Genomic DNA, 21103 nt, shown 5'->3' with positions numbered 1-21103 from the left:
ATCGGAGGGATTCGGTCAATGGGAACGCAGATGAGGCCAAGGAGTTAGTCCGCGGTCTCGAGTGTCTGGCTTCTGTTGCAAGCTTCGGGTCGGGGAACTAAAGAGAAACCAATTCAACGACCTGGTTTGCAGTGACGGCGACGTTTACCAAGGAAACGCTCTCTCAAAATTTTACTGATGCAAGGGAAAAATCAGGTCCAGTTTGATTGGTCCGTCAGGGATCCGCAGCCGAGAGAGATCCAAAGCGACGGGGCGACTGCTGTGGATGCTGGTGCAGGACCCACACGTACTCCTGCAAACCAAGACGCTAACGCCAAACATCCTTGCCCAGGCTTTTTGGGCCATTTCTCTTTCATCAAGGAAAACAAACCGTATTCCAAAGGCAGTGCCCGACTCAGTGTTGGATGAGGATATCGCATTTATCATTCATTGCACCCGGGTAACTCGAACGCCGTCTGCTCATAATGGATGTCAGCGACATCACTCCACAACTGGACCAGCTCGAGGAGGACCTGAACCAAGTGAAGGAGGCCCTGAAGCCGCTACTCGACGACATCGGGGATGTCTCCTCCAAGCTTCCGCTCCTGGACAAGGCTAAGCTCTATGTTCTGGCCTCTTATGCCATAGAGTCGCTCCTCTTCTGTGAGACTCGCGTCTACGCCGATTTTGCACATTCACTAACATGTCATGCAGCCACATTACGATTGAACGGGGTCGATACGAGAGAGCATGCCATCCTCACCGAGTTGGCCCGTGTAAAGCAGTACATGGAAAAGATCCAAAAGATCGAGACCCCGCCTGCAGAGCGGGAGAACACTGTCAACACCGAGGCCGCCGCCCGCTTCCTCAAATCTGATCTTGTAAGCTCCTGCACTGATGATGCTCGACTCGATATCCACTCACACATCACAGGGTGACAATAAGGATATCAAAGAAAAGCTGTCAGAGCTTATTGCCAGAGAACGCGCGAAGGCTACCGCCAAAGCTGCCGAGAAGAAACGACCGGCAGAGGGGCCGAGCACCGGGAACGGCCCTGTTGAGGAAAAGCTCCCAAAGCGGCCGAAGCGCCGCGGGTCGAAGAAAAGGAAATGAGGGATGAGGTGGTTTATGGCTACCGCAGGATAAGTGCCGCGCCCAGCTGGGTTAACAGGAGACCTGGCACCTTCGCCAACTGTCCGAAATCGTGGTGAAGGGGGTTCATCATTTATGTTTCGATTGAGAGGGTCTATTGGGGAGCTGCCGGTCGAGGCAGTCGTAGTGACTGATCCGAATGCCACAGCAGCGCGGCGTAGCCCATGGTAAGGTATATGTACCTATAAGCGATTCTGGACGGAAGATGACCTGGCCCCTCTACCTTCTCCCACACTGAACCTGGGAGTTGGGGAGACCGGACCTCTATGGCGGATGGGGTTTACCAGGAAGACCCGGCATGCAGATATCGTAGGCATCTAACCGCCCTGCATTCTTATTTACAGATATGCTCATATTGTTTCATGTTTCCTGTCTCTAATCTAAAGTATTCTCAGCCCACAAGCTACGAATCTCCCGCTTGCTCGGTTAAGCAACACCCTAACCCTGTAGTCGTTCATCAACTTCTGGCAGCTACAGGGGTCCCAACGGCGAGCTTCCATTGGCTTCTAGGCCCTGCGTGCCGGAGCCAGGCGCCCTCAGTGGCCAATGGCAAAATCCCATCGGCCGACACTTCCCGGCAAAATATCTCGAAGCTACAACAAACCACACTCACTCTCTCAACACCACCATCGCTCATTGAATCTCTCACAACACGCACTATCGGCACGCACAAACACGCACATAAAACCACAAATCACCATGCCTCGCCAGTCAAGGTCGACCGCCCGGGCTCCCGCCCGCCCTACCGTCCCCGCCCGCGCGGCGCCCGCGCCCACGCAGCAGCAGCAGACCCGGCCGGCAACCACGTACGCACCGTCGGCCGGCGCTCCCGCTCACCCGCCGTCAGCGTCGGCCGCCGCCCCTCAGGCTCCGACCTCGCAGGGCCCGGGCCTTCTCGGCCAGATGGCCAGCACCGCGGCGTACGTATTACCTCTCACTCTGTCTCTTATGGTCGAGGGACGTGAATAGAACTGACGTGTAAGATAACACACAGCGGTGTCGCCATCGGCTCGTCGATCGGCCACGTCGTTGGCAACGGCATCAGCAGCATGTTTGGCGGCGGCAGCGCGCCCGCCGAGCCGGCGCAGGCCACGCAGGCACAGGCTGCGCAGACCAACAGCAGCTGGGGCAACAACTGCCAGGGCGCAACCGAGCAATTCACCAAGTGCATGGACGAACACAGCGGCAACATGTCGATTTGCGGGTGGTATTTGGAGCAACTGGTATAATTCTTCTTTTTTTCCCCCTTGTACTCGTTTGTAATTTTTGGGGAGATTGGCTGCTGACGATTGCAAAACAGAAAGCTTGCCAGGCTGCCGCGAGCCAGTACTAAGCGGAGAGGCGTGGATGGTTTTGGAAGTTTAGCGTGGGGAAGGGGATGGATTGAGCTGTAAATAACGCCAAGAGGGGGAATTGAAGCATCAAGCATCATCATCATCATCAGCTCGGGGTTAAGGGGAAACTCTGATTTGGCATTTTTGCCCTGATATAACTGTACATTACAGCATCGCAAGACAACGTTCCGCTCTGCTGGATTCTTGTTGGCGCTGGAAAGGAGATCCCTTCCTAGATCCCATAGTCAAACATCACACCTACTCCTCATCGTCGGGCCTCGGCTCAAAATTGGTCTGTGAGTTGTTAGCGGGCGCACGAGAGAAAGAGCGAGGTGATGGACTGACAGAGTTGCCATTGTAAAATTGCTGGTCCCTCTGCCGCTCGTCAGAATGGTCCAGACCAGCTACCCGCCGGCCACCACGCCGGATTGGACCGGTACCACCACTGGTTTCGCTTTGAGAAGTTCTCGCAGCGGCAGGCTCTTGCGATACCGGCGGGCCATTGGTGGTGAACATGGTCGAAAAGAATGTGAAGATGGCGCCAAAGAAGCCAGTGATAACCCCCAGAATATAGGCAATAAGCCTCTGGAATACATTCCCTTGTGCCGCCGCCGCAGTGACCGCTGCAGGACCGTAGGCAGCCGTGTATTTAGGGACAGGTACCAGTATCAGCGTCGACGAAGGCGCAAGCTCCAGCGACTGCAGGGACTTGCCCTCCTCGGTAACGTCGATTCTCTTGCTTGGTAGCGGCGTCAGGAGGACCTTGAAGGTGTAGGGCGCCTTGCCGTCCTGGCGCGTGTCATCAACCCATTTCCTCACGTCCTTGAGCGTCTCTTCACTGGAGAAACGGCTACGGATCGTGGAGCCGTCGAATAGTCGAACCTGCAAAGAGCAGTGCTCGCTAAGTCTGCCAGTAGACGGGAGAAGCTGGCTTGCGGGAGCAAAGGGGGCCGTATTCTGGTTCTGGGCAGCTTTCCGCTCCGCCTCCAACTCGGCCTTCTTCGCCCTGCGCGCGGCCTTGTCGTCCTCGATGGCCTTGAGGATCCGCTGCCGCTCCTCGCGCGCCTCTCGTTGCTTCTTTCGTAGCGCTTCGGCGTGCTTGCTTTGCGCGTCTGGCTTCTTCGATCCGCTGGCCGCTGCCTCGGCTTTGGCCTTCGCCTTCTCGGCCCGCTGTCTTTTGGCATCTTCCTCCTCCTTTCTCTTCTTCTCCGCAAGCTTGGCAGCCCTCTCAGTCAAGAGCGACTGGACCCGGGACGCATTAGAGGCTGGAGGTGTGGCTTGGCTTGAACTACTGGCCGAGGATTCGACAACATGGCTTGACTGACTTGGAGCCGCCGCTGGCGTGGCCACAGGTTGGGGAGGTGGAGGCGCCGATTGAGGCTGCATAAGTCCCGTCTTGATCCTCCTCAGAAACTCATCCTTGGTTACCCCCGCGGCGATGTATTCCTTCAATTCGGCATTTCTGTATAATCGTTAGCTACCCGCCTCTTCTCTGAATAGTGAATCAATACGGTAGAGCCCACCTAATGATTACGATGGTAGGCTTCTTTGGTATGGGATAGAGTTGGGCAAGAAAGCCTTCCTCCTGCGAACCAGCTACCAGGCGAAGTGCCACAGACTGGGACTGCAGCAGCGAACTGATCTGATACGTCCGTCCAGATTAGAAACAGTTCCTTGCATGATCCCGGGTCTCCGGAAGATACTCACCTCTTCATCGGCGAGATATTCATCCTCCCATAGCTTGCTTTCCGCCTCGCCATCTGCGCATTGGTCAGTGTATGCCATGCTAGAATGCAGCGTGGCCTATCTCACCAGTAACGAAACACACGACGGCTTTTGCCTGCTGTAGAGCGGCCGCGATCCCCTCCTGTAACGTTCCTTGGAAAAAGGCCATGCTGGCAGTGTTGATGGAGATGTCCGATATCCGGCTGATCCGCTTCAGTGTCAGGTGCTGAGCATCAGCTAGGGAGGGATGATCTAGATAATCACAGTGTAGATGAAATATTCTGACGAGCGAAAGATCCTTCAAAGCTATGAACAAGCGAGCTTCATGTATGTATCTTGGAAACCTGGCTTCAATGGTGAACTACCATGAACGTGACAACATGCACAATGAAATGGGGCAGGTAACCAGCGGCCGCAGTGACCCCTGCCTGCAGCGCTAGCGGGCGGGGTGCCGCCTAGCCAACCGCTTGTTAACCCACCCCCGGAAGCCGAAGAAGCATGGGGGCCCAAGCTCCGGTGCAAGCGCGGGAGATCCGCGCGGAAAACTCCAGACCTCACCTGAACCCTTTCAACTACAGTCCCCATGTCATCCCCAGAACCATGGCAGCCAGGGGAATCTTTACCAGCCTCGTACGGCCCTTGCAAACGCACCAGAGACCAATTGGCAAGGCCATTCCAAAATGGCCCCAAGCTCCATCCTCGACAGCCCCGCCTCTTCCTCTACGACGACAACCCTTCTCGTCTACCCCGCGACGGCCCCGTCAAGCAGCCGATGACCCAGGCTTCACCTCGATCGTCGACAACCCGCCAGAGCTCGTCCGGACAGGCCGCAGACATGGCCCAGGCCTCATCATCCTCGGTATTTACCTCTCTCCTCAACCACACAAAAAAAAAAAAAGAAATAAATAAAAATCAAATCACCCCTTTCATAATCGCAGCCAACTAACCGCAATAAACCCCCGCTCTTTTCTCCAGCCATCATCCCCATAACCGCCTTCTTCCTCGGCACATGGCAAGTGAAGCGGCTAGCGTGGAAGACGGACCTGATCGCCAAGTGCGAGGACCGGCTGGTCCGCCCGCCGCTGCCGCTGCCGCCGCGGATCGACGCGGACGCCATCGCCGACTTTGACTACCGGCGCGTGTACACGACGGGCCGCTTCCGGCACGACCGGGAGATGCTCGTGGGTCCGCGCATGCGCGACGGCGAGCAGGGCTACATCGTGGTGACGCCGCTGGAGCGCGAGGGCGACCCCGGCGCGACGGTGCTGGTCAACCGCGGCTGGGTGTCCAAGCAGCTGGCCGACCAGAGCAAGCGGCCCGATAGCCTCCCCAAGGGGGAGGTGAGGGTGGAGGGGATGCTGCGGGAGCCGTGGAAGAAGAACATGTTCACGCCCGAGAACCGGCCGGATAAGGGCGAGTTTTATTTCCCCGATGTGAAGCAGATGGCGGCCTTGACGGGGAGTCAACCGGTTTGGATTGAACAGACTATGGGTAGGTTTTCTTCTTCCTTTTTCTTCTGGTATTGTTTCATTTTCAGGATTGCTATGGACTCTTGTCTTGGCTGGGATATCAACAGCTATGCTTTTGAGGTATCCAGGATTGCTAACACTCTGCTTTAGCGCCCGACTATACTCAGGCGCTGGACATGGAGGCTCGGGGCATCCCAATCGGGAGGCCTGCAGAAGTGAATCTCCGTAACAACCATGCGCAGTACATTTTTACCTGGTAAGTATCCCGGTCCGTGTGCATGGCTGGAAAGCTAGCATAGCTATGCCTCTACGGCTCTATCGATGACGGCAGTCGGCTGACAGACGCGCAGGTATGGTCTCGCCGTTGCAACGTCGATAATGTTCTACTTGGTGGTCAAGAAACCCCCAACCGACGTGACTCGGCGCGTTCGCATGAATAAGAGCTGGTAGCGATGCTTGTTCGAGCCGCTCTTGTCGTTCAGGTGACATCATCCTCAGCATCGGCCTTCACCTTACGGCGCTTCCTTGGAGCCGCAGGGGGTGTCATACGCAGCTCTTGCAGCAACTCCCTGGGTAGGTGTCGTTGAGCGAGAGCGAATGGCGTAGTCTGCGGGTTCACCTGTCGTTGTCTAGGAAGTGTCAGTTATGTACAACATTATATGAGATACCCAGTGATAGATTGTACGATACCTTTTCATCAGGGTAAGAACATCGCTTTCGTCGATGGTCTTCCGGCCTGCGTGTTTCGCGTAGGCTTGCAAGTCCTCGCCCAGTTGCTCAAAGAACCAGTCTGACGCTTGCATGATGGCCTTCATGGCATCTGGGGTGATCTTGCCCTTCGCCCCGCTGGTCTTAGCAAAGGATTGTGCAAGGCGCTTGACTACTGTTGGCGGGAGAGAAGGGTATTCGATCCCATGCTTTGACACCTTGATGCTCTTCTTGTTTGTCCCATGTTCCTCGGTCCGCCTGGCCGTTGCAGCCTCTACCTCCGTCTCCTCTTGAAGGTCTTCGTCTCCAGCTCCGACTAGTTCCTCTTCTAGAGCCGGCACTGGCCCTAGGTCATCCCCGTCAAAATCATCACTTCTCTGATCGACCAGGGGTGCGAAGCCGTCATATCCCGGTTCATCGACATCAAGAAGTAGTCGATCGGGTGAGTCTTGAACTTGGGGCGCCATGACAAATGTGCTCTCGTTGATGTCATTGACAGGTATCTCGATCCCAAAATCGCTCATACGGCCAATATCGCGGCGTCCGCCGTCTGAGTCGAGCCTAGAACTAGGTTAGCACCTACACATGACACCTTCAAGCCAAAGGCATTACCGTTCAGGAGATGCTAGGTCGTCGACCCCCATCGTGAAGTTTTCTTCTTCCAAGACTGCGGTCGGGGGGAAGAAGCCTGAGTCAACCCCGACGTCCTCGCTGTGTAACATATCGTGCGTGTTGAAGTAGTCGCTCATGCGCACGCTGCCCATAGAAAACCGTCCGCCCGGCTGCTCACTGATAGCCCTCCGTGGCATCTCAATGGATTGCATAGTGAAGTTGTCATCGTCAATGACCACCGATCGATGAGGCTGGAGATCGTCACTATCGTCATCGTCCTCCTCATCAATAGGGAGTGAGAGCCGTGGACGCTTCGGGAGTTCCTCGTCGTCGTCCTCATCGCCGCCCTGCATTGCTCCCAGAGTGGTGTCGTTGCCGCCATCCGAGCCCGCTCCATTCTGACCATCGTCAGGTGACGACGAGGATGTTGTGATGACCTCCGTATTGCGCGCCAGAACCCGCCCCAGGGAGAGCAGGAAATCCCGGGGCGAGTCACGCACCTCGCGCAAGCTCTTCCGACGGGCACGGTGCGGAGTGAAGATGGCTGCCCGGCGCGAGTCGATTGTTCGGAGGGCGGCGCGTCCATGCGGTGTCGCAGCCAAGGGGACCACTCTCCTTCCAGATGCCGAAAGGCCCTGCGGTCGCGGCAGTCCCCGCGCTTGACTTCCAGGTGTCCTCAGAGTTGATCGCCGGGCGATTGACGCGGACGGTTCGGCGCTTGAGGCCCGCCGGGTCGGTGTCGCGTCCGGGCGACGGCTTTCCCGAGCCATCTCGGTGAGTTTGAGATCTTTCAATTCTATTACAAGGTAGACATTGGCAAAGCTGCTCCGTGTATGGCGATTCCTATGCACTCCCTTTCGGCCGACGGGAGCTATGCGGGACTAGATGGCCGTGTCCGTTGTAGCTGCGCATGACGCGCTTGGATGCTTCCCCAGATCGCGGTGGGGCACGCGATAAGGATTGATAACATGGCAGGGGTCCCCACATGCACTTCTGGAGGCTGATGAGAGCACCGCCAATCTGACCAACACTGCTTCCTGTGTACCGTTTGACGATGCTTATTTTTAGGTCGAATAAGAAGGCGGGCGATGTACCTTGCAGTCACTTAAATTGCCTTGTCTTGGTATTTTATTGTCTCCTACAGACGAAGGCGGAGAGTGCATTTGGCCGTCGCACCTAACGTACTTGGTGTGTTCACTGACACGGGCTCTGTTTCCAAGGGAAACCCCGTGGGCTAAGCTTGGCCTCGAGATTGGATACTCTCCGTGTCACCAAGGCATGGCTTGGTTTTTTCCATCACGAGCGGTCCACCCCTAGCAGATAGCCTCCAAAGACCGTGCAGACTGATGGTGGAAATGGTGGTGTGCTTGGGGGCGACCCTGATCGGCCCATCACCGACGGGGACCCATTCCAGGCGGCGTTGTCACAGGCTTGATTGAAACAGATGAATCAGGGGAGCAGTGTTTCCGCTATGGTCAGCCGCCTGGCCGTTCTGCCTGCAAAGAGCTTCATCGGGGCGTCTACGAGAGCTTCTACGTTACAGACTTCGCCGGTGTAACAGGCGCCTAAAGACGACCGGACTCATCCGACTTCACACAAATCAATCCAGAGCTAGACGGGCAAGACGCTGCCATCGGTAGGAGCTCCAAACTAGTTTACGCCACAACATTGGCAGGTGCTTATGCCCGTCGCACAGCAGCCTCCCTGCCCACCTTCCCGGGATCTCGGCGGCGAAGCAAGAAGTTTTCCATGTTCTAGTGCATGCGACCCTACATTAGTTCAGCTCGGTAGTGCAGACAAACCCATTACGAGGATCTGTCTCAACCTGGAGTGCAGCATATGTTGCGCCGAGGTCGAGGCCAGCAGATCTGGGATGGTTGAAGCAGGGTCACCACTTTCCAAACCAACCTCTCCGAGCAGACACCGGGGCAGTCACTGCAACCGTTGTTAACACGAAGTCTCACCGCTAGGTGGTTTCCCTTAAAACAACTGCTACTCCAACCCTTGTCCGCATGCTATTTACCCACGAGCAAATCCTTGCCCATCCCGCAACCAGATATCCCAGACGTTTCGAAGCCCAAGACCTGCACGGATCCACGGTTCTTGTCGACGCTTTGCTAAAGCTGCTTGAGACATTACCTCATACCTATCCTTTCGTCCACAGGCGTACCATACAACGAGCATTTTGCACAGTGCAATTTGCGAGTCAGAGCTGCGGAACAATCCAAGTCAAACTGGCAAAGACGCTGCAGGTGAGTTCGCTTCTACGGGCCTGCCCTACCTCACCTCCTACACTTGCGACCGTCGAAGCGCGAGGATGGAGGTGCTCGAGGCGAATAGCGTGTCGAGATGGAGTCGTGCCCGGGCCTGGATCGTCACTTGCAGTCGCTTCGATTGCCGGTAACCGTCACCCATCCCTTCCCAATCGTTTCAACTGGCCCGAGGCGGTTGACGCCGAAAGTGTCTGAAAGCGACCCCTTGCTCAGTGGGCTCCCAATGGGAAAGTCGACCGCCCAAACAGGACATGTGCCGCCAAGAACGATGGTCGGCCGTGCGGGCAGCGCAGCACTCCACTACAACCCCCGCCGCACGCCCGCCTGAGCCGCCGTCTTCTGCAGGACGCACGCTACTGGTGCCCTGGAGCAGCCCGAATGGCTCACAGCTTGTCAGAGGCTCCCACACAGTGCTGGCTCTCTTTATCTCGACTCTCACCCGTCCCGATCTGGGGGGGGGCCAGGTCCAGTCCGCTCGCCTGCTACTGTTCTCCGGCTGTCCTTCCACACAACACACACACACACACACACACACACACACACACCACACACACGCACACTGCACTGCCTTGCCCCCGGCACGCAAACGTTCCGGTCCGTGTCAAAAGCCTTTTCTAACCTTTCCCGCCCAGCTTTACTCGCGCTCTCCCATCCCGAGCTTCGAATCGCCCGTTTACGGCTCATCTCACAGTCCACCGAACCGCACCTAGTCTGTGTGGGCCAACTTTTGCAGGGTGATTCTCCCGCGCTTTTGCTCCGCTTGCTCCCAACAACCCTGCAACCCTGCTCCTGTCTCTTCCCACCTCCCGACATCGACCGATAGCACCGACTGCATCGCCATTCGGCTGCTAGTTTCGAGAGGTTCTCTGCGAGTTTCTATTCTTGCTTCGCAGAAATCCCAGAAACAATGGCTGCTCCGGGAGCGGTCCAATCGATCAAGGTTCGTAACTTGACTCCAGACGATCACCAACCAAAGCCCCCATTTCCCCGCCACCAACAAAATGCAGCAAACACGAGATCTCAGGCTGACCATCCGTTTCGTCCGAATAGTGCGTCGTCACAGGCGATGGTGCTGTAGGCAAGGTAAGGAAGAAGTCCCAGGCGCTACCTTTACAGGAAGACGCCGCGTGCTGACGGATGAGGTGTAGACATGCTTGCTCATCTCGTACACAACGAATGCTTTCCCCGGCGAATACATCCCCACAGTGTAGGTGGATTTCTCGCTTTATCCCGAAGATCCAGACAAATGTCTTCGAAGCGGTCCTAACAGATGTGTGCTAGCTTCGATAACTACTCTGCGAGCGTAACGGTCGATGGCAAGCCCATAAGCTTGGGGTTGTGGGATACTGCCGGACAAGAAGACTATGACAGGCTGCGGCCACTTTCGTACCCGCAGACCGACGTCTTCCTCATCTGCTTTTCCCTCATCAGCCCGCCGTCGTTCGACAACGTCAAGGCCAAGGTCAGTCGACACCACACGAGATGCAATGACGGTGTGCACAGAAGCTGATGATGACGCGCAGTGGTACCCAGAAATCAGCCACCATGCACCCAATGTCCCGATCGTTCTAGTCGGTACGAAGCTCGATAAGCGGGAAGACCCAGAGACAATTGCCAAGCTGGCTGAGCAGAGGATGGCGCCAATCTCGTACAAGCAAGGACAGGCGTGCGCGGAAGAGATCGACGCATACAGATATACTGAGTGCTCTGCGCTGACACAGCTGGGCCTGAAGGCCGTTTTCGACTATGCTATCAAGTGAGAGATGATCCGTCTTTGTTGCACAAGAAACTGTCTGAAAGCTAACGGGTACCGCAGAGCTGTCCTGGAGCCCAAAAGGACGGCCCCAGCTAAGAAGAAGTCGCCCAAGTGCACGCTTCTGTAATCTCCCCAAGCTCACGGCGCTTCCGACCAATGGGTACGAACGACGAATGACCTACACCCCCGTAATGCCAAAATCATCTATACCCAACGGACAGATCTCTGTTTGCACACTAGCGCGCGCCCCTGTCCGAAGCTTTTCTTGGATCTCGGGCTCGGAACTGGTGTGCTTCTTCGTAGTAGACGACACGAAGGCGGCAGCCCTTACGCGGAGACACGAGCTAGTTTGCGATCGACAAGAACGATGCCGTTCTCGTTATTGCGAGTGGCTGGAAGAAGACATGGCATCGACATGCGCAAAGCGGTCTCACTCTCTTTTATCGCCTGCGCATGCCTCTGATTTTCTGCGCTCTTCGGGCTTTTCCGGGAACTGTTGGGCCAGCCGTAGACGCTAATCCTTCTTCGCTGCAATGGTCTGATACCACCTATCACACCGCTACTACATATTTCTACGCTGCAAGGTGGCAAGTCTGCATCGTCAAACATGGGAGGGATTCTTTTCCGGCCATTTTTTGTTTTTTGTTTTTTTCTTGTCTTCTCTGTTTCCAACCCTGTAGCTAACTTGGAGTAAACCCCCCCGGGCAACAGGGACAAGAGCCGTGAGGAGGTGGAGGAGGAGTAGGTGGTGGTGATGGTGGATATGACGATTACATGGTTGCAATGCGAAAGATGCTTCATTTTGCACATGACCTCTCCCTTGCCTACCTTTTTATATCAAGCTTGCATTGCGACAACGGGTTACTCAGGAGAAAAGAAAAACAAGAACACGGATATCCTACCGCGAAGCGGGGTATCTTTATCATCATAACATGGCCCCTCCTATTCATTTCTTGCCATACGGAACCCTTGCCCGACGACTCGGGTGGATGGCCTCTTCGTCACGCTCCTCCTGCGTCTTGCCCTCCTTGCCGGCTTTGCCGGCCTTGGCCGCTTCCTCCTTCTTGATCCGCTGAGCCCGCTCCTCGTTGAGCTTGGCGTTCTTCTCCTTGATCTTGTCGCGCCGGTGCGCCGTCTTGCCTCCGCCGCCGGCACTGGTTATACGTATCATGATCATGTCAGTTCAGTTCGATCCTCACTCTCCCAAGAAAAAAAAAAGGGGGGGAAATAAAATAAAAATAAAATAAAATAAAATAGAGAAACGGGAAAATGATGGTAAAGAACCAAGCTTGGGGAGAGAGGGGGGGGGGGGGGGGGGGGGGTTTTGGGGATTGCGACGTACGTTAACTCGACGTTGATGCGCCGCGGCGGGGAGACGCCGTCGTCGAACTCGGTGTGGTGGAACTTCTCCAGGCACGTCTTCATGTGGTCGTAGCGCCCGAACTCGACGAACGCCACCCCGCGCGACCGGCCCGGGTCCTCGCGGCTCGTGAGCAGCCGCACCGACGTCGGCGACAGCGACGCGAAGTGCGCTTGCACCGCCGCCGCCGTCGCTGTGAATGGTAGGTTGCCCACGAAGACTATGAACCGCGCTGCTTTGCTGTTCGTGGACTCCTGGGCTGCGGCGGCGGTGCTGGTGTTGTCGTTGCCGTTGTCGTTGTTGTTGTTATTGGTGGTGTTGGTATCGTCCTGCTCCTCGGACTGCGGGTTGTCGGGATTGGAGGGGTTCTTCTTGTTCTTGTTCTTCTTCTTCTTCTTCTTGCTGCTTTTTTGGTCTTGTTTTTGGTCGCCGTCGTCTTGGCTCTTGCTGCTGATGCCGTTGGTCTCGGAAGAGTCCTGCGGTTTTGTCGTACCTTCGCTCGCAGCGGTTGTGGGTTCTGCGGTAGCGTCGTTGTCGTCGTCTAGCTGTTGCTCGGCCGTCGTTGGCTCACTGTCCTCGTTCTTCTTGCTCTTCTTCTTGTCTTTCTTTTCTTTCTTTTCCATTTTCTCCTTCTTCTCTTTCTTGGGATTGGAAGCCTCCTCGGTCACGACAGGTTCGGACCTGGGCTCCTTGGCCTTGGAGCTCTTCTTGGTGACTTCGGCCTTGCCGGCGCTATCGAGCTTGCTCTTCTTCAGAATGGGCGTCGTATCGTGGTTGTCGGCAGCATCCTCCTCCGAGGTGCGTTGTCTCTTTTTGGACGACTTGGCCATGGTTTCTGCAGATCCTCTAGAACAAAATATAATACTGTGATATTAATACGATGCTGCTTCAGCTGACCCAGTCAATTCTTTCCGACCGTTGGACGAGATGCTGGGCACAGTCTGGATTTTTTTTTTTTTTTTTTTTTTCTGCCGCTTCTCTTCCAAAGGCGGGGAGATTTTTAGTGGGGCAGTGATAAGCAGTGGTTCGCTATCAATGCGGCCCATTCGGCGGCCGGCCGCACGGCGGAGCGAGCCGTTGTGCAAACCCAAGCTCCAGCAGTGACGGGAGCACCTCTTTGGGCTCCTTGCTCTCGGGTGGTTCCCCACACAGTCCACCTTCTCGTCTGCCAGAGCCCGTTGCTGGGCGCGTCTCCACGGCATGCAAGGCTGATCACAGACGCAGCCGATCACCCGTCGTGCTTATCGTGCATCTTCCATTTGAGTAACCTCACCTAGGATTCATAGGGCTTTTCTGCAGATGTTACTTGCTCGTATAAACGAGTTGAGTCCAGAAATTGTCCTATGACATGGAATGCCCCCTCCCTTGTAGAGGTCGAGTGTTGACCCATGGCGCAAGATGTGCGTCGAAGTACTTAACTTATTACCTTACTCACTTTTCCAGCTTACGGAAATGATATCACGATTCTTCGAGCATTCAACGCTAAAGGAATGTGGGTGTTTTGGGTATTTCGCCTTCCTAAGCAACAAAGGAAAATAAGGAAAATATGAGCCCAGGCGCAAAACCATCCCAAGATAGCCCGAGAAAAAGGAGCGACATGAATCAGAGCCACAATGCATCACAGATATCTCCGCCCAACCACCAAAGTCCAAAGCACATTGCCCCTTGCCCTAAAACGCCTGCCCCTGCTACTGTGTGTCAATCTAAACCATGCCGTGCCTTTTGCATACTCATACATTTTCCTTTCTCACAAGTCCTCGATCAACTACTTAGATCTCTGCGGGCTTCGCAGTCTCTTCCTCGTCGTACGACGGGGGTGGGTCCTGATCCTCGATCAAGACCGCCTTTTCCTCGGCAACTGCGGCCTCCTTCCGGGAGGCTCTGCGCGACCGGCGATGGCTGCGGCGGCGGCGGGACATGCGCCAGAGGGAAACAAGCACGGTGCCAACGGCCATGCCAACCCTGTTGCTTTGTTAGCACCGAGAAGCGGGAACAGAATGCAAAAGAAAAGGAAGAAAAAAAAGGGAGGTAACTTACAGGCTAATGCTCACGCCCGCAACGATGCCAATGAGCACCGGGAGGATGATATGCGAGGCGATGTTCTTGAACAGCTGGCCCCAGCTGTGCTTCCCGTAACGTTCGCGCCAGTGGGCGCCACCACCGTGGAGAGGATTGGGATGAGGGTGTCCACCAGCGGGCCGCATGCCGCCCTTCGCGTGTCCGCCGTGGCACTTTCCGAACGGCTTCAGCTTGCCGAGTTTTTCCTTAGTGCCCTTGGCAATGGCCATCAACGTGCACAGCATCGTCTTGCATTCCTCCGGTCCGCCCTCGGCAGCCTCCAGCAGCCTCTTCGGCTCAGTCGTCCCGATACGCGAGATGACCAGGCGGCCGGCCTTGTCCTTGACGAGCTTTACGTTGACGTTGGGGATGCCGTCGATGAAGGTGGTGCCGACTTCGAGGATCTGCAGGTCGACGTCGACGAGCATGAACTCGCCGTTCGCGTCCTTCTTGCCAGCCACGTTCAAGCCGTAGCCGAGCCGCTGCGGCAGGAGCTTACCGTGATGCGGACGCTTGTGCTTCCTGCCGTCGTGATGGGTCCCGTCCTCCGCGTCTAGGATTTGCGGCGCCGAGAGGACCTCGCTCAGGGCGCGCAGCGGATTGCTCGAGGGATAAATCTCCATGCCGTTGACGAGGAGGCGGTCGAATGCGGGCTGGTGGTCGATGGTAAAGGTGAGCTCGAGATGGTTCGCCCGGTCCGTTGGGGCCTGAATGTTGTGGCCGTGCTTGCCCTTCACCAGGATCGGGCAGCCGGGGCATTCGACGTCGAGCACATGGATCTCGGTGATCTGAGGGCCGACAACCGCGAGATCATGGGCGATCCGGGTGTCCGCGTCGCTGACTTCGGGAGGGAGAAGAAATGCCTGCGTGGCCGGGAGGGCCAAGAGGCCCGCCACGGTGAGGGGTTGTAACAACATGATGTCGACGATCAATCGAGGGGTTGTCGGCGGAGGGAATGTTTAATGTCGTCAAATGCGCTAGATAGGTTGAGCGTTGTCGTCTTTTCTAGATGGAAGGAGAGTAAACAATCGAGTTTGCGCCGTTCTCGTTGGTGCAAGGTCAGAGCAGTGAAATGGTCGAATGGGGGTGGGTGTGGCCTTTTGTCCATGTATCGTCGGAGACCCGGGCCTGCCGGAGCCCAAAACGCACGCAGGCCTGGGACCTGGGGTGGCGTCAGCAGCACAACAGGGTACGCCAAGATAGCCCAGGGCGCTTCTGATTCCGGCGCCAGACTACGTAATAGCGGCCTGAGGCAGACACGGATGCCCCACTTGGCCAGAGCACCGGGCGGCAACGAGCATGGGGCCGTTTCCCAAATCGCCTGCTTCAAACATTCAACAAGTTTCAACTGCGCGACGGCCCACAGCGCGACGGCCCTCCCCATTCGCCCTTGAAGCGATGTTTTCCATGCCCCCATTGACGGCCGCTAACCTCATCTCAACGGCCATTTCTCCAAACAAGTTCGTGTCCTCTGTCCTCAATGCAGATGCGCCATTTCCAAGGTCCAAAACAAGCCAACAACCCCGCATCTGTAACCGAGCGTTTCCATCGCCCGGCCACGCCCAGGGTCCGGCAAGGATCCGGCCTTGGAGCCGGGCACAAGCTGCTCATGCGTCCGAGACACATGCACCGAGGAACCGATCCCGCTATGCTACTCTATTACTGTACCATCTCGCGATTTCTAGCCCGTCGGTTTTTGGACGCGTAACCGGTGACATATAAGTAACTAGTCCCGTAATCGCAGTAACTTATATAAGCCTGCTTCTCTTTCTCAGCGGCACTGCACTGTGATTATACCTTGTTTTGGCCTTGTTCGGCCTCCCGAGTTGAATTTGCATCCACGAAACCAGAGAGATCGGTTGACCAAGCACAAAAAACCCCAAAGAAGGTGGACGGAATGTACAGGATTACTCCATTACGTCTCAATTTTCGGTCGGGGAAGTTTATTTACATATCAGGTCCCGACCATTCCGACGTCGAGGCCAACTCTCTTGACACAGACCCGCCGGTCCCCGGCCGGTACGGGGGTAACCCCGTCAAGATTCCAAAAATGAACACCCCGGCTTCTCGAGCTCGGGCAACTTGTATCGTACAATAGAAGAATTGTAGCAAGAAAAGAATCGCCTCCCATATGCGAATATTCCTCCAGTTTCCAAAACAATGGGCTCTCTCTCGCCCGGGTATTACCTCCCCATCCGCTCAATGGCAAGTCACACCCAAGGCCCAGGCCTCATGGTGAATCCCGCCAAAACTCATCTCCATTTCCGCAATTCCGCCGTGCCACCGTCCCGTTGCCGCCTTTGTCGGGTCGAACCGGATGTGGGCCGTCATCGTCTAGTCCAAGCCCGGGATCCCACCTATCCTCATACATCCGCCGAAGATGTCCCGCCAACTCTGCCGGCAGGACCACCGACGTCAACAACGAAGTCAACAAGATCGACCGACTTCCCATTTCCGACTGTGACGTTCCGCGCTGCCTCCACGCTGACTCCGCCGCTGGATGGGTTGAGGCCAGCGTTTGCGGAACTAAAGAATCTCTGCAGAGTAACTTGCGCCGCCTCGGCCTCGGCAAGGCTGTCCTCCTGGAGGATAAACAAAACCGCCACCCGCGCAAAGTCAAGGACCGTTTCGTCTACCGTGAATGTGGCCGACGGAAGCGGCGCGCCCGACGTCATGGACATGGTGGTCGTCACCGTGCTAGTGGCCGTCGGTGTAGGTGTCAATCTGCCCACGGAGATCGTGGTAGCAAATCCCGTGGTGCCCGGCGCCGTAATGATGGTCCTGAAAGTCGTTCCTAGGCCCGACTGACCACTGCCGTCTCCTGGTGCTGATGCCGCCGCGAAAGGGTTGCCCAACGTGACCGTCGTGAACTGCCCAACCATAACGGTAACTGTCGTAAAGAGTATACCATTGACCACGGCAGCGTTGACTCCCACTTGACCCGCAACTCGAGCGAAGGGCGCATCTTGGCGGGTTGAGCGCCCGTCAAAGGTGACGAGAGCATTCTCAGCCGAGCAGCTCAAGTTGCCCTCGTCGAGCTTTGCGAGTACCTCACTGCCGGAGAGGGGGATTGAGAAGTTGCTCTGGGCTTGCTGAATGAGCCGTGGGATGGCGTCACCGACTGTGACGTTGTTGACATTGTTGGCCCCAGTAAGGGTGAGGGTTGTGCAGCCCGTATCGTCAACCACCGTGCAGTCAAAGCCGGTAAACCCACTCGGGCAGACACAGGAACATACCCCCCCATTGACAACATTGGTGCCACCGTTTGCACATGTCAGGCGCTGCCGGCATTGCTGCAACGCTTCTTGCGCTTCGCGCTCCGCGTTCTGCGGGCGGATCACAAAGAATTCCACTGGAATTACCACAGCCGCAGCTATTAGGATCAAAACCACGATCAAGACGATGATGAAGCCCCAGAGCGGAAGGCCGCAGCACCTGCGTCTGCGCTTTTGGCCTGACCGCTGGGAGTCGCTGGTTGGGACGGCCTCTTGCGAGGTGTTGAGGGTGCGATTAAAATTAATAGGCAGAGGCCACGACTGGACCTGCTCACGTATGCTGTCGCGTATGCTGCGGCGGCTTTGAGTCGCTGCTGGGTGGGCCGGAGGAGGGAAAGCAGCCAGCATGTCCGAGAGGCCGGACCGATGCTTCTCGCCATCCACTTCATAGCAAAGTTAGCGATAGCCCTAACAGATAGAACACCTAAAGAAAACAATTTCTCACCTCCATAGTCATCTAGCCCGGAGAAATCGTCTAGATCATCAAACCGGCTAGCCGGTCTCCGTCCTTTCTCCAAGCTGGCGGCCAGTCTCGTTGCGCGCCGAATCAGATCAGGCAAGCTTGTCAAGCTCCCCCTCGACTCGGCCTTCCGTACGGCGTCAATATCTAGGCGCGGGGGTCTGCGTATCGCTGACAGCCGACTGTACGCACGGCCGGCAGTAGCTGGATTCGGCGAGGGAGTGGCTCGCTGCGATGGACTTGACGGGTCGTCTGCACTTGCAGAGGAATAGGCGCTGAGCATATTGTCCGCCGTAACCGCGGCGCCGATGGGCAGCCTTAACGATGTCGGGATCGTGCTTGACGAGCTCGAGTTCTCTATGTACCCCGTCCCATCTTTGAAAGGGCCAGTTTGAATGGGGTGTGGTCCCGGTCGCTGACCACGATCCGCTCCATCCGATCCCCGCGCAGCCGTTGCACTCACGAGCGTCGGCTTCGCTCTCTTTCCTATACTTGCGCTTCTCACAAGCCGGCTTTCTTCCGCATCGTCATCCCCGTACCCGGGCATTCCAGTCTCCTCGGCGATGGCTTCGGCAAAAACAGGTTCTGGATAATCAGGGCTTGGTCCCGGCGACGGCGTTCCCCATCGCTCAGGCATGGCTGCACTCGATGCGAACGACGCATGAGATCGCGAACGCGGGCTTTCTTCGGGGATCGGGGAGACGTAAGAGGCATTTGAATAAAAGGATGAAGCGCCACGCCGAGCGGAAGGAGGCGGGCCAAGGTTGACGCTTCTTCGGGGGGGTCCCGGTGGCATCTGAACCGGAAGCGGGAAGTCGGGGATCGTCCCAACAGACGAGAGGGTCGACGGCCGTGACTGGGTTGAGGGTGTCTCTGGCACTGCTAGCAAGTCCTGGTTGGAAGATTCCCTACCGGATCGCGGTCGGTATTGAAAGCTTGGCGTGGGATCTTGCACCTTGGAGGCATCTAGTATTGACGGCACCCTACTCGGGCGCGGTGGTCTTGGAGGTGGCTGCGACTTTCCTGGTGGCGGTTGGTATGGCTCCCCGTCGGCTTGGGTAGGGGCTATGATAGGTCCTTGCAACGGCCACTGCGGAACTTGCGTCGGCCTAGAGATGGCCACGCCGATCTGTCCATCCCTTGTCTGCAGGGTGAACGGGGCCTGTGGTCGTTGAGTTCGTGATTGTCCAGCAGTCGGTCCCAGCGACGGCTGACGGGATGCCGAAGGTCGAGCGGCTTGTAGCTCCTCGTCCACCCGTCCCCTCGGCGGCGAGGCCCCTTCCCTCGGTAGACCAGCCGCAGCACGCTCCCTCGCCTTCCTAACGGATCCCGGTGGCGGCGGTCGATCCATATCTCTCCCATCTTGAGGATTCATTTAGTTGAGCCCCCTCACCCAACAGCACATCCAAGATCACCTTTCACTACCTCTCCCTTGCCTTGCCAGAGTCTCAAATGTCCTCCCAGCTTCTGTCCCCAATCCGAATGGCATAGGCTGAGTCTGTCTGGGTCGCAAATGGCGGGTTGGATCGTTCCCAGCAAGGGCGCGGTACGAGAGTCACGAACGGTGAACTCGGTCCGCCGCGGGAGTCGACGGCAATATCAAGCCTCTGGCTTCTAAAAGTTGGCGACGAAGGAGGGGCAGGGCGTAAACAACGGGAACCCAAATCGAATTGAAAATCGTGGACCAGAGGCGTACCTATCGGCAACAAACAACGAACGGATGCAATCTATACCAATGCAGAAGGAGAAGGGGATGGCCCAGTGTGTAACGCAGCACAACCTGGGTCGGGGCAAACATGAAAGGAATGAACTCGGCAGAGCAGTGGCCTTCGACCGCGCGAAGCCAGAAGGACGAGGCACGTCTATCCTCGGGAAGACAAATGGTCAGCCGGCAGGCCTTGCGAACAGAAGAGTGTCAACAGGAGAAAGAGAGGGACGGCAGAGAAGTTGTCCGTGCAACATATTCCAGAAGCCCCATTTGCCAGATTTGCCTGATAGGGATGGGCCGAGGAGCGCGGGCTAGGGCTATGGGCGGAAGGGTGGCTTCACCCGCGACCGGGGCTAAGAGAGGAACCCCTAAACAGCCGGGGCAGAGAAGGGGCTGGCTTGAAGGTGGCATCACGTACATTTTGCGTTTCGACGGCTCGGCGGACACCCCTTGCCGTTGCATACGCCGTCGCCGACTGTCCTGCCTAATTGCTGCCGGGCATAGACAGTGGATAACAAACAAACAGAATCACCTGTTTGCCACCTGGGTTGACGGGACGATTGCCACCTGTTCGACCGCACCGCGGTTAGGATAGGAGGGGGAAAGAAAAGAAAATACAGAGAGCAGACACACGACGACCGGATAGGTCGCAGCATGCGGTCTCGGGGCGGGCACACCACAGACTTGGTAATGGGGAACGGGGGTTGGCAGGGGGGAGGGATGAAATTGAGCACGTACGACGAGACGGGGGTGTGCGGATGGTTGCCGTTTCAGATTTGCGGGCAAAAGAGGTTCTTGCGCCGGACTCACAGCAGAACCAACAGCGACGATGTCTGAAAACCGAAGATCAAGAGGAAATCAAGCAAGCACCCGCAGGCGTTCGCAGGACGCAGGTAACGGGTGTGCAGGGAGTTGCGGGGGAGCAGCCCCGCCGCCTACGGTCAATGACTGGTCGATGATCGGTTTGTCGGTTTGTCGGTTGGTCGGTTGGTCGGTTGGTCGGTGATCTGTCCGCCGTTTGTAGACGCAGCAGGCCCGGTGCAATGGATCGGATCACCCGCAGGAGCGGAGCGTGGAAATCGGCAAGAAATGAAGGAATAATGGATGAGCGAAGGAGGACGCAACGATGTCGTCAAGACCCGCTGCGGGCAGGCAGGCAAGGCAAAGCTGAACGAGAGTGAATTTGGACGAAGGCAAAACTTCTCGGGAAGTCACAAAAACGGTTGGACCGTAC

General features: G+C 56.6%; 9 protein-coding genes across 9 annotated transcripts; 4 read left to right on the top strand and 5 right to left on the bottom strand.

Moving 5' to 3' along the window:
- Positions 1–464: 464 nt before the first annotated feature.
- On the top strand, positions 465–1092 carry MFIFM68171_02469 (Exosome complex protein; the record flags this gene model as incomplete). The annotated part of the gene is made up of 3 exons (XM_071057891.1): positions 465–642; positions 694–860; positions 913–1092. The coding sequence occupies 3 exons, from the start codon at positions 465–467 to the stop codon at positions 1090–1092; spliced, it is 525 nt and encodes a 174-aa protein (XP_070913992.1).
- Positions 1093–1830: 738 nt separating this feature from the next.
- Positions 1831–2464, top strand: MFIFM68171_02468 (Mitochondrial intermembrane space cysteine motif-containing protein MIX17; the record flags this gene model as incomplete). Its single annotated transcript, XM_071057890.1, has 3 exons — positions 1831–2051; positions 2126–2354; positions 2432–2464. 3 exons carry the CDS (start codon positions 1831–1833, stop codon positions 2462–2464), a joined length of 483 nt encoding a protein of 160 aa, XP_070913991.1.
- A 259-nt stretch (positions 2465–2723) lies between these two features.
- MFIFM68171_02467 (UBX domain-containing protein 2) lies at positions 2724–4359 on the bottom strand (the record flags this gene model as incomplete). The annotated part of the gene is made up of 5 exons (XM_071057889.1): positions 2724–2759; positions 2811–3927; positions 3989–4107; positions 4173–4225; positions 4278–4359. The coding sequence occupies 5 exons, from the start codon at positions 4357–4359 to the stop codon at positions 2724–2726; spliced, it is 1407 nt and encodes a 468-aa protein (XP_070913990.1).
- Positions 4360–4790: 431 nt separating this feature from the next.
- Positions 4791–6109, top strand: SHY1 (surf-like protein; the record flags this gene model as incomplete). Its single annotated transcript, XM_071057888.1, has 4 exons — positions 4791–5049; positions 5166–5681; positions 5810–5915; positions 6010–6109. The coding sequence occupies 4 exons, from the start codon at positions 4791–4793 to the stop codon at positions 6107–6109; spliced, it is 981 nt and encodes a 326-aa protein (XP_070913989.1).
- A 28-nt stretch (positions 6110–6137) lies between these two features.
- On the bottom strand, positions 6138–7749 carry MFIFM68171_02465 (CENP-T/Histone H4 histone fold domain-containing protein; the record flags this gene model as incomplete). The annotated part of the gene is made up of 3 exons (XM_071057887.1): positions 6138–6288; positions 6350–6928; positions 6980–7749. 3 exons carry the CDS (start codon positions 7747–7749, stop codon positions 6138–6140), a joined length of 1500 nt encoding a protein of 499 aa, XP_070913988.1.
- Positions 7750–10159: 2410 nt separating this feature from the next.
- RAC1 (Rho GTPase protein rac1) lies at positions 10160–11135 on the top strand (the record flags this gene model as incomplete). Its single annotated transcript, XM_071057886.1, has 6 exons — positions 10160–10192; positions 10303–10335; positions 10401–10459; positions 10534–10714; positions 10776–11008; positions 11069–11135. 6 exons carry the CDS (start codon positions 10160–10162, stop codon positions 11133–11135), a joined length of 606 nt encoding a protein of 201 aa, XP_070913987.1.
- An 819-nt stretch (positions 11136–11954) lies between these two features.
- MFIFM68171_02463 (uncharacterized protein) lies at positions 11955–13198 on the bottom strand (the record flags this gene model as incomplete). The annotated part of the gene is made up of 2 exons (XM_071057885.1): positions 11955–12162; positions 12351–13198. The coding sequence occupies 2 exons, from the start codon at positions 13196–13198 to the stop codon at positions 11955–11957; spliced, it is 1056 nt and encodes a 351-aa protein (XP_070913986.1).
- A 939-nt stretch (positions 13199–14137) lies between these two features.
- Positions 14138–15343, bottom strand: MFIFM68171_02462 (uncharacterized protein; the record flags this gene model as incomplete). The annotated part of the gene is made up of 2 exons (XM_071057884.1): positions 14138–14330; positions 14406–15343. The coding sequence occupies 2 exons, from the start codon at positions 15341–15343 to the stop codon at positions 14138–14140; spliced, it is 1131 nt and encodes a 376-aa protein (XP_070913985.1).
- Positions 15344–16789: 1446 nt separating this feature from the next.
- Positions 16790–19536, bottom strand: MFIFM68171_02461 (EGF-like domain-containing protein; the record flags this gene model as incomplete). Its single annotated transcript, XM_071057883.1, has 2 exons — positions 16790–18084; positions 18147–19536. 2 exons carry the CDS (start codon positions 19534–19536, stop codon positions 16790–16792), a joined length of 2685 nt encoding a protein of 894 aa, XP_070913984.1.
- Between the last annotated feature and the right edge of the window lie 1567 nt (positions 19537–21103).

Source organism: Madurella fahalii (genome assembly GCF_045866475.1).
Source record: "Madurella fahalii IFM 68171 DNA, scaffold_1, whole genome shotgun sequence".
In the NCBI taxonomy this organism is placed as follows: Eukaryota; Fungi; Ascomycota; class Sordariomycetes; order Sordariales; genus Madurella; species Madurella fahalii.
This window is presented reverse-complemented; position numbering and strand designations above follow the sequence as displayed.